The sequence below is a fragment of the Microtus ochrogaster genome, chromosome 1 (assembly GCF_000317375.1).
Source record: "Microtus ochrogaster isolate Prairie Vole_2 chromosome 1, MicOch1.0, whole genome shotgun sequence".
NCBI lineage: Eukaryota > Metazoa > Chordata > Mammalia > Rodentia > Cricetidae > Microtus > Microtus ochrogaster.
Window position 1 is genome coordinate 106,767,197 of NC_022009.1, and position 11,150 is coordinate 106,778,346.

Sequence of the window (11,150 nt, forward strand, 5' to 3'; positions counted from 1 at the left end):
GCTTTCAGATTCAGACTTTGGATCTGTCTCATTCCCCACCAAGAACACTCACTCAGTATCATCAATGTGGATTCTCTGTAACTTGTTGGTATTTATTGAAGCAGTTCACTATAAAGTCTATTGCCTTTGTTAATTGTGTTCTCATTTTTTTTTTTCCATGAAAAGTATACTATACAACTGGTTGAGACTGGCCAATAAAAATGTTATCCACTGTTGAATCTTCAGCCCTATCCTGGAATTTTGATTTGTTATAAGATAGATTGGAGAGTGATTTAGAGAACCGAATGATCTGGGAGAAGCAAACACCAATTGCCTTTTATTATTTTTATTTTTAATAGCAAAGGAGATAGTTTATGAAGGGAAAGTACTGGGGTTCTGGAGGTAAGCCATAATGTCATGGTGGCCTGGTTCCAAGAGTGCAAGGGAGAGAAGGGGTCATTTTTGGTTATAGATAGGGAAAATAAAATGATAGGTTATTAGGAAATCAATGCAAAAAATTGAATGCCCCTTACCAAAAGTCCTTGGTATGGCAAATATTTCATTGTATTTCTGCAAATTATACCAGTTGGATGTTTCTAATTTAAAAAATCATAAATGTGAAATTTTACAAAATCTGGAATTTTTAAATTTCTAGATTAGAGAGAGTCAACTAGTTTTTCTCCCTTTAATGTCAGTACAACATAAGGTATCTTCCACTTTCAATCCCAGCACTTGGGAGGCAGAGGTATGTGGATCGCTGTGTATTCAAGGCCAGCTTGAACTACATACTAAGTAGTAAGTCAACTGTTGTTATTGTGAGAACTTGTCTCAAAAAAAAAAAAAGAAAAAAATAGGGAGGGAAAAGGTAAAAGAAAGTATATATGTGGTCGTGGTGGCGTACATCTTTAGTACATCTTTAGGTCCCTGTGAGTCCTGCTCACCTGGTCTTAGTAGGGATTTCTAAGCATCCAGGGCCATCCAGTGAAGCCTATCTCAAATTTCGAGTTTATTTTTAGTGAATGTATATGAATTTTTGTATTGAACAAAAGATACAATTTTTAGAAATGTAGAAAAACTTCAAATTTTAAAGAAACCTTGTCTGTTTTCTTTTTATCGTATTTTGATTGAAATCTTGTTTCTCCAAAAACCGTGCTGGTGAACAAAGCTCTGTGGGGGAAACATTTGTTTTGTGCTTAAAATGCAGAGCATAGAATGTCTGGGAGTGTGCTACTATTTAAAACTAGCCCCCTTCCCCAGTACTGTGGGATTGAACACACCCTTGTGCTTGCTAGGCAAATGTTCACCACTGAAGTGTCTACCCCCCCCTCTCTCTCTCCTCTCTCTCTCTCTCTCTCTCTCTCTGTGTGTGTGTACCCCTTGCTCATTATGTAGGCCTAGCTGACCTCGAAGTCATAGATATCAGTTTGCCTCTGCGAACTTAGTGCTGGGAGTAAAGGTGTGCACTACTATGCCTGGCTTCAAAATATTTCTTAGTTTTATTAGCACATTTATAATTAATCTTAGCACATTTGTAATTAAATGGATATGTGGGAAATGATTTCTTCTAGGGGTGAAAGCACCAGCGTTTCCAGTTATTCTTTATTTATCTCCTAGGTGATTTACGAGATGCTGCTCTCCATAGGGATGCTGATGCTGTCTGCCACGCAAGTCTACACCATCTTGACTGTGCAGCTCTTTGCATTCCTGAACCTGCTGCCTGTAGAAGCAGACATTCTAGCAGTAAGTGTAATACAATTTATTTATGTCTAAAAATATCACTTAATGCTTTAAAAAAGCCATGAATGGTGGCTCTTAAATGTGTTTATAAACAAACATGCTGAACTACATACAGTTACTTGAAAATTACTTGAAAATTGAGTGAGTCTTATTTTCTTTTGTTTGCTTAATATCCAGCATAAATTTCTTGAACATTTAAGTGCCTTATAAATGATGTGTTTGTTTCTGAGACTATGAGCCCATACCTACATCCTTGTGTTTTATGTAGAACCTTTTGTTTTGTTTTGTTTTTGAGACAGGGTTTCGCTGTGTAGCTTTGGAGCCTGTCCTGGAACTCTCTCTGTAGACCAGGTTGGCCTTGAACTCACAGAGTGTTGGGAATAAAGGCAAGCCATCACCAAACAGCTCTTATGTAGAATCTTATTGGTTTCTTTACTACCTGGTATCTTTTATTTTCTTTTTTTTGAGGCTGTTCTTGCTATCATAATCCTGGCTTTCCTGAAACCCGCTGTGTAGACTAGGTCGACCTAGAGATCCACCTGCCTCTGCCTCCTGAGTGCTGGAATTACTGGAGTGTACCACCTCACCTGGTCTCTTTCTTTCCCTCTTTTCCTTTCTCCCTCCCTTCCACACACCCTTTCCGCCCTTCTCCCTTACTTCCTCCCTTCCCCCTTCCCTCCTTTCCCTCTTTTCTTTCTTAGCAAACATCATGCTGTTGTGACCGTAGCAGCATTAAACATGGATGTGCCACTGCATGATATTTTGTTAATCACGGTTGAATGACATCATTTTAGCTGATCCCAATTTGCCTTTGATTTCATTGTTTGTATTTGTCAGAGAGGATTGGTTACCTGATGGTCAGCAGGGTGAGTGTCAGAATCACATAGTAAGAAGTGGCAGGAATGGATAGATTATATGTAATGGTAGTCTAGAGCTTTGGTAATAGCGTTACAAGGTGAGTTAAATTCTTGTGCATGTGTTAAGATGACCTTCAGCAAATTACTTAACGTCTCAGTCCATAGTTACCTGACAGTGAAAGTGGAAGTATAGTTGTACCTTGTGATTTAAGAGCCAGGGCTCTGACTCCTGCTCCTTCCAATGGTGTAAATGGTGTAAGTTATTTTAGTAGTCTGTGTTCATCATGCAGAATGAGGGTGATAGTAATAGTTTATATTATACGGTTGTAAATGAATGAACACCTGTCTTCTAAGCCCTGAAGGATGTTACAAGTACTGTTCAAGAGAGAGGTTTTAGTTCCAAAAATTTAGTCATTAAAGCAATCAAAGAACACTTATTTGTGGCTTCTACTATTTCCTCATTTTTAAAGCATACATTTTAAAGTGCTGTCTTTAAACACTTGTATTTTCCCTTGCTCTTTCTGCACTATTCTAAATCAATTTCTTCATCCTAAGATTCAATACTGAGTTGAGTGACTAAAATAATGATACTTTAGGAGATTAAATGTGAATTGTCTTAGTTGAATTGAAAATACTTTGTGTAGAAAGTATTTTGTAAATCTCTCTGAAAGTGCGAACACTGTTGCAATAGGAAGTCATGTGTATTTGGTGGCTCACAGGTACGATTTTGGGCTGGGTACCCAAGTCAACAGAATGAATGATTGTCTAGTGAGAAGCAAAGGGAAAGCTAGGTATATGCAGACATTCAGGCACTGGGTCACCCCAGTCCTGTGCTCCCTGCTGTGTTAGCCTGAGCTCTTGTTTGCTGCCTGCATCAGCTTTCACTGTGACAGGAGCTGAGGGTGAGGCCAAGAGACTCGACATCTGGCAGCTGTCCTGATTGAATGGTGCTTTTTCTGTAGGGGAGAGAGACACGTCTGTGCCTTGGCATAGCTATGAGGATAATGTTGCTCACCTGCAGTACTTCTTATCTCATGCCTCTGGCAGATGATGCTGGAAGAGCAGGATTGTCCAGGAGGTGATGGATTCAGGGCAGCACACCTGTCCCCCTGGATATGTGACCTCTATGATTTGTGACTCCCAAGGCTTACTTGATATTTACTTTTAAAAAGGTCTTATTTATTTTTATTTTATATGTATTTGTGAATGCCTGCATGTATGTATATGTGCTGCATAGTACGCATGGAGGCCAGAAGGAGGTGTCAGTCTTCTTAAACTAGAGTTAGAGGTGATTTTAAGCTACTATGTGGGTGTTGCTAGGATAGGAACCTGGGTCCTCTGAAAGTGCTCTTAGCCCCTGAAAGACTTTTCTGTCTTGTGATTACTATCAAGTAACTCCCTTACTTTGTAAATATGTTTTCTATTTATGACTTACAGCTTATGAACAATTATCTTAAATTCTGCTATAGCATAGATTTCATCTATGTTACAAAAGTTACTTGTTATTCTTTGCTTTTTTCTATTATTCTTTTTTCTCTTGTTTTCTATATAGTAGATTAATCATTTTAAATGATACAGCAGACTTATCTCACAGTTAGGTCGGTACTACTATCATCTATAACCTTTTTTGTGGTGTTGGAAGTGAAACTCAGGGCTTCATGCATGCTAGGCAAGGCTCTACCACTGAGCTATGTCCCTAGTCTTCTTGTTATCTCCTAAAAGCACACTTTCTTTTATTATAGTAGAAGACGCAATACTGTAGCACAAGAATCCATATCTGTACGGAAAGTGGAAATTGTTTGAAAAACTTGGGCTATTGAGATGGTTAAAGTGCTTACTTCACAAGTCTGAGACCTGAATTCAATCCCTGAAACCCACATCAAAGTGGACATGAAGAACCATCTCGACAAAATTATCTTCTGACCTCTGTATGTCCTTTATGGCATGTGTGTACCATTCTCAACAATAATAAATCAAATCAAAATACTTAAATAGCTTTAGCTTTCCCTATTATGTGCTCTGCTGAATTTGGTCCTTAAGTCACTGGTTCTCAAATGGTTGTGACCCATTGTGGGGCAAATGACCCTTTCATAGGAGTTGCCGAAGACCATCAGAAACACAGATATTTATATTGCGTTTATAACAGCATCAAAAGTACAGTTATAAAGTAGCAACAAAAATGACTTTATGGTTGGGGGGTCACCACAACACAAGAAACCGTTTTAAAGTGTCATAGCATCAGGAAGGTGGAGAACCCTTGTCTTAAGTGTTCTTTTATGTAAAAATTGACAGTACATCAGAGTTTGAGTTGATGTCACCTTTGCTGGGAGGAAATGTCATCTTTCGTAGCTTTCACCATAAATCCTGTAAATTTCTTCTATTAAATCAGACCCTTAAAATATAGAGAAAATAAAAGGGAACTCGTCTGCTGGAATTATATATCTAGAAAATTTGTTGCCAGGGAATTATCTTTACCCAGAAAACAGTAGATGTGCAACGTTACAGAATTATTGTTCGTGTTTGATAGTACATGAAGTCAGAATCAAATTTAAGTGGTTTATGTAAATTATTTTTATTCTTGCTATCTTAATTGATGCTGTTTCTATGTTGTGATATGTTGCACTAGTAAATCAGAGTTACAGAAATGATAATTTATGTGATTTAATAAACTTTAAACTGTAATATATAAATTGATTTTAACTTGATTCTTTTAATTTTATATTTAGTATAATTTTGAAAATGCATCTCAGACATTTGAGGATCTTCCAGCAAGATTTGGCTATAGGCTACCAGCTGAAGGCTTAAAGGTGAGAAAATACTAACATAGAAGATTTATAACATAGATTTAATAAGGTGTTTTTAATGGTCATTTACTGAGTGAAAACATTTCTTAGTATTTATTATCGTAAAAACTGAAGTACTCATTTGAGAAGATGAAGTTATTCAAGCCGTTGTGTGCTATGTATGCATTTTTATACAGATATGTATACGTGTTTATGTAAATACTAGTATATACAATAAAGCTATATTTAACACTAATAGAAACTTGCTGCTTGAACCCTGCCCCCATAATTTTTTCTCTATCAAGTTTTCTTGCTGATAGGGAAAGATCTTTGTTATTACTTTTAATGATTTCTTGGTTTTGCAATATCATGAAATGCTATGGATATTGAACATTTTAACTTCTTGAATTGTATATTTAGATCTTTTAGCCTATTCCTAACATTTGCTTCCATGATTTTTTTTCTTTTTCTTTTATTGTTTTTGTTCTTTTTGAGAGAGAATCTCACAATGTAGCCTTGGCTGGCCTAAAGTTTGCTGTATAGAATAGGCTGGTCTCAAACTCACAGAGATTCTCCTGCCTCTGCCTCCTGAGTGTTGGGTTTAAAGACATGCATTACTGGTCCTTGCTTAATCAATGTTTTCATCCTGCTGAATTTATCTCTATAGGGTATGTCTTGAAATGTAAAATTGCTTTCTTTGTGACATAGCATGTTTTAAATTTTGTTATAGATTTCAGGTTGCTCTACAGAAAGTTAAGGGCAGTTTAAAATTCTATCATTTTATTTGAGACCATCCTTTTTCCTATGCTATCTTCAGTATTAGATATAAAATATTCACTAATTTGTCAAAAGTATCTAATAAGATTAAATATCTTGGATTTTCTGCTTGTATAACTCACACATGCGTATATGCGCATGCATACACAGACACATTAAGAGAGTTAGCTGACTATAAATACTCTATGCCCACTTAAAAACAAATGCATTTCTCTTTTGCCAGAGTTTATTACATATTGGAAGTATCAATTGTTTTTTACATATGCTTCAGGATATTTTTCTCTTGAGTTTAAGTAATTTCTCTTGAGTTTAAGTAATTGTTTCAGTGATTTTATTAGGTGGTTAAAAATTAGTGTATTTTCCCATTTTCTCTGGCATAATAGTTAGAAATTCCTTCCTCATTACAAGATAGTGTGCTCTTAACTACTGTGCCCTGGGAGACCAGAGGTGTTGAATCTCCCTGGAGCTACTTGGTTTAGGGTTTAGGAATTGAACTTGGGTCCTCTGCAAGAGCAGTGTGTGCACTTAGCCACTGAGATATCCCTCTACCCTCTTCTATATTTTTTTCTCTGTGTAGCCTTGGCAGTCCTGGAACTCTCTTGGTAAGCAAGGCCAGTCTGGAACTCAGAGATCCACCTGCCTCTGCCTCCTAAGTGTGGAGATTAAAGGTATGTACCACCATGCCCAGCTCCTTCTATAATTTTAAAATGATTTCTTGTGCTTTTAGCATAGAATTCTTGTGTGTCCATAATATATAGATTTTTGTGGTGTCCTAATGATTTTACATGTTCTGTTCATGTGCTTTTAAAATGTTATCATATTTTTTCCTGAATATTCAACTCTATCTTGTCTTCAGGCCCCAATGTTGTGTCATTCACACGTTTCTATTGGTGAGGCTTTCCACTCATCTCAGCTTTTTATTTGACTTACTGAGTTTGTCATTTCTAGCTTCATTTCATTGTGTTTTCTTAAGTTTTTCTGTCTTCTTATTGAAATCTGTTTCTGTGTCCTGAGTTGAGATCTTGATTTCATTAATCTGGTTATGACTTGGATTCATTCAGCAGTTTACTCTTATGCATTTAAAGTTCATCCTGAATGTTTCTCATGGCCTCTTTGAATTTCTCAAGCACAGTACTCAGGATGCAGAGGCAGGTTGATCTTTGAGTTTGAGGCCAGCCTGGTCTACAGAGTGAGTTCCAGGACAGCCAGGGCTACACAGAGAAACTCTGTCTTGAAAAACAAAAACAACAACAAGAAAGAAATTAATGTATTTGTACATATGTCTATATATACTCAGGAGAGTACTGATATAGAAAACTATTTTATTTATGATGTAATGTGTGCCTTTTTCTTGTTTGTTAATGTAAAAAGTAAAAACTAAACTAAAAAAATTTCTTGCTTTAGAAATGTCATTGTTGGGAAATAGTACCAACATGTTAGGAGTGGCTATCTTTGGTGTAACTGTCTCATGTGCAATCCTAAATATGTTAACATTCTGAAAGGCTGGACCTGTTTAAATGAAATGGTTATGAACACAGATTCTACTTTAAAAGCTCTGGGATTGTGAACAACTGTAGCTTCCAGAAGTACATGCAGAATAGTGTAAAGCACAGGAGACTAATGGACGCCGTCTGTGGGATAAGCTAATTGACCTCTTGAGTGAAACAGAAATAACTTACTACTGATTCTTTTTCAGGGCTTTTTGATTAACTCGAAACCAGAGAATGCTTGTGAACCTATAGTGCCTCCACCACTAAAAGACAATTCATCCAGCACTTTCATCGTTTTGATTAGAAGACTTGATTGTAATTTTGATATAAAGGTAATATTTTCCTTTTGATATTATTATTATTATCTATTGTTATCTAATTTAAATTACTTTTCAGGAAAGATTTAAGTCAGTGTATGAAATTATTCAGAGTAAAATGAAAATGGAGCCAGCTAAAGGAAATTAAAATTAAAAAACTTTGAAGAGAAGATTAGGAAGAAATGTTACTTAAGTCTCATTTGTTACAAAATGAACTATAAACATTTAGTGGCCAAAGGAGAAAGTAAAAAGTAAAAAGTATGCTTTGTTTTAGCTTTAACTTTTACAGTGCAGACAAAATGTTTACCCTTTGTCTCGATCAACACTTACATTGCAATATTTGTAGTAATAGTCTGTCTCTGAAATTGGGCTTTGTCTCCCTGCAGTTGGGCAAAGCTGACATTTCAGGTAGTAAAGCAGAGCTCCCCACAGAACTTTTCTCACTTTTGTATTTATAATAATAATAAATAGTAATAACGTTTTCCCCTTAGATTTCACCATATAGACAGTCTCAATGGATAAAATTTTAGTTGGTTATACATGTGCACACGTTTTTTTATTTTATGAGTTTTTCTTCAAAGATATGCTTAATGGCTCTTGGTGATTTCCTGATATTATCTTCTTTGTAGTTGTGTTAAATACAGGGGTGTCACTTTAGGGAAAGAAGTGATTATAATCAACACCTGAAAATAGATTACATCCATTTGAATCCCAAATCCCTGCCAGTGCCTTGAATGTCAGATGCAGGCAAGAGGTGTTTGCAGTTGGTGTTGCATGGTTTTTCCCATTTTAGGTAAATATAATAATCATAAAGACAGCAAAAATGAGAGTTTTAAAGAAATTTAGTTATTGGCAAAGGATATTGATTTAGTGACTTGATATCAGTTATAAAATTTGCTATTGTTTCAAAAGGCAGTTTAGTTACATTAGGATGTAATGTAGAAAATACAGGCTATTACTAATAGTAATAATTACAGACCACCTGTCACAGTAATTTAAGGAAGGGTAAAGTCATCTTAGTTACTGGAGAAGCAAGTGTAATTTCACCTTGAGGAGAATTTCTGATGATTAGGTATCAGCCTTCGATTAAAAATCACTGTACTTCTCTGAGCTTCTAGATTGATTATTATATGCAGCTTTATGTTACATTCAGCATCTCATGATTTACAATGTAGATACAGAACCTTTTTCTGAATTTTACATAAATATATTTCAAGTAGTCAATAGCAGTCCATTTATGTCTATTTGTAATTTTGTATGAATGCGTTAGCTTAAGCAAATGTTAGGAACCTAGCTTATTTGCACGTTCTTCAAACACAGGATACTCTGATTACTGTGATGCGCCATAATGAATGGTGTTTAGGCAAGAAGAAAACATGACCTAAGAGAAAGATGACTTATGTCACCTAACTATCAACGAGAGTCAAGCATCCTGTTAAAGCTACTTACAGGGATGGGTCCAATATTCCTTAGGGGACAACTTGTAGGAGTTAGTTCTCTCCAGCACCATGTGGGTTCTAAAGGTTTAGCTCCTTGTCAGACCTGGCAGCAAGCACCACCCCTTAAGATGAGGTCTTACTGTACAGCCACACTGGCCTGACATTGGCTGTGCAGTCCAGACTGCTCCTGGTCCCTCAGTGACCCGCCCCCTGCTTTTACCTTTATCTTGTCTTAAAATGTCTTGTGAAAAGAAACGTTTTTCAGGTTGGGGAAAACCATAACAAGGCAATGTTTGCTTCTTTTTTGAGACAGCGTCTCATTATATAGCTTTGGCCAGCCTGGAGCTCACAGAGATCTGCTTGCCTCTGCCTTTTGGGAGCTGGAATTAATGGCACATGCCACCATAGCTGGTCCTTTTGTACTTCTTTTTGTGGATAAAGAATATTTTTTGTTCAATAGTAATATTTTCCACCTTCTTGATTGATGCTATCCTAAAAGTCTATGGTTTTTTTTTTCTTTCTAAATTTGGCTTCTTAGCATTAGAGCTTATATTTTATGTAGATCTGGGTATTAAGCCTTAAATATAGGGCTAGGACACCATAACAGTGAGAAGCCTAAAAGGACATGTGTGCTCGAGATTTATTACTGGGTGGCATCCAAGTTATTTGTTCTTTATCAAGGACAAGGTGAATCCTTGTCATCTGAGATGGTCCTAGTGGGCAGATAGCAAATACAGATAGATATCTTTCGGCTGTGATAACGTACTTCTGGAAACCATGTGTTCAGTGATGAGCATGTTGGAATGCTACCTCTGCTGTGTTAGGTTGAGAAATATTAAGATTGGTTGGAATACGAATCCTTTCAGCACATGAAAAGTGATATAAAATATCAGCTCAGAATAGAGATTTCATTTTCGTGTGCATTTTAATATGCACCGTATCCTAAGGGATGCCGTTTTTAGACTTGCAATCCTAACTTGAATGTTGAGGCAGCTTTCTCACTAGAGTCACTAATTTGAGCTGCTGAAAAATTGCTGAATTCTAAATGTCAGGTTGTGGAAAAGCTTTGTGTAGTGTGTATGTTGTGTGTATGTGTGGTATGGTGTATATGGTTTGTATGTGTGTGTGGTGGTAAAGAAATATTGATTTAGGCTAACTTTTTGTTCACATCAATGAAATTGACCTGAGCAGTTGCAAATTCAAAAATGTTTTTTTTTTTTTTTTTTCCCTTTGTTTTTGGTGATCAAAACCCAAGGCCTTTGCAAACATTCTACTGCTTTAGGTATTCTGGTTTTTTTTTTTTTTTTTTTTTTTTTCCCTTTGAGATTTTCTTTATTTTTAGTTATATATTTTTAAATTTATTGTGTACAATAGCACACATGTAGCAGTCAGAGGATAACCTGTGAGAGTTGGTTCTCTCCAGCATATGAATCCTGAGTATCAAACTTTGGTTGTCAGGCTTAGTGTCAAGTGCATTTACTCCCTAAGCCAGCAACCACCCCTTTAATTTTCTTTCTGATGGAAGAAGGAGTGTCCACTGCTAAAAGTCCATCTCACTGGTTGCTGATGGATGCTGGACTCACAGCCCCAACTGCGGGGTCACTTTGCTCTTAATCCTTTGCTTAAGATCCATCATGCCTTCATCTTTCCACAGACATTTTTGGCTCTGGAAATATTGAAATTCTTTGGCTTCTGAATTGTTTGCAGGTACTTTTGATGGAAACAAAACGTCTAAAACTGAAGCTTCTAGAAGAACAACCTGTTCTTGCCT

General features: G+C 36.4%; 1 protein-coding gene across 2 annotated transcripts in view; it reads left to right on the forward strand.

Annotated features, from left to right (window-relative positions):
- Positions 1 to 11,150, forward strand: part of Rnf13 (ring finger protein 13) — a 91,286-nt gene that overhangs the window by 29,225 nt on the left and 50,911 nt on the right. For both annotated transcript variants that reach the window (XM_005344008.3, XM_013348753.2), the window contains exons 2-4: positions 1,594 to 1,719; positions 5,300 to 5,380; positions 7,830 to 7,955. In XM_005344008.3, coding sequence (XP_005344065.1) covers positions 1,606 to 1,719; positions 5,300 to 5,380; positions 7,830 to 7,955 — 321 coding nt within the window. In that variant the 5' untranslated portion in view covers positions 1,594 to 1,605. The remainder of the gene's footprint in view (positions 1 to 1,593; positions 1,720 to 5,299; positions 5,381 to 7,829; positions 7,956 to 11,150) is intronic.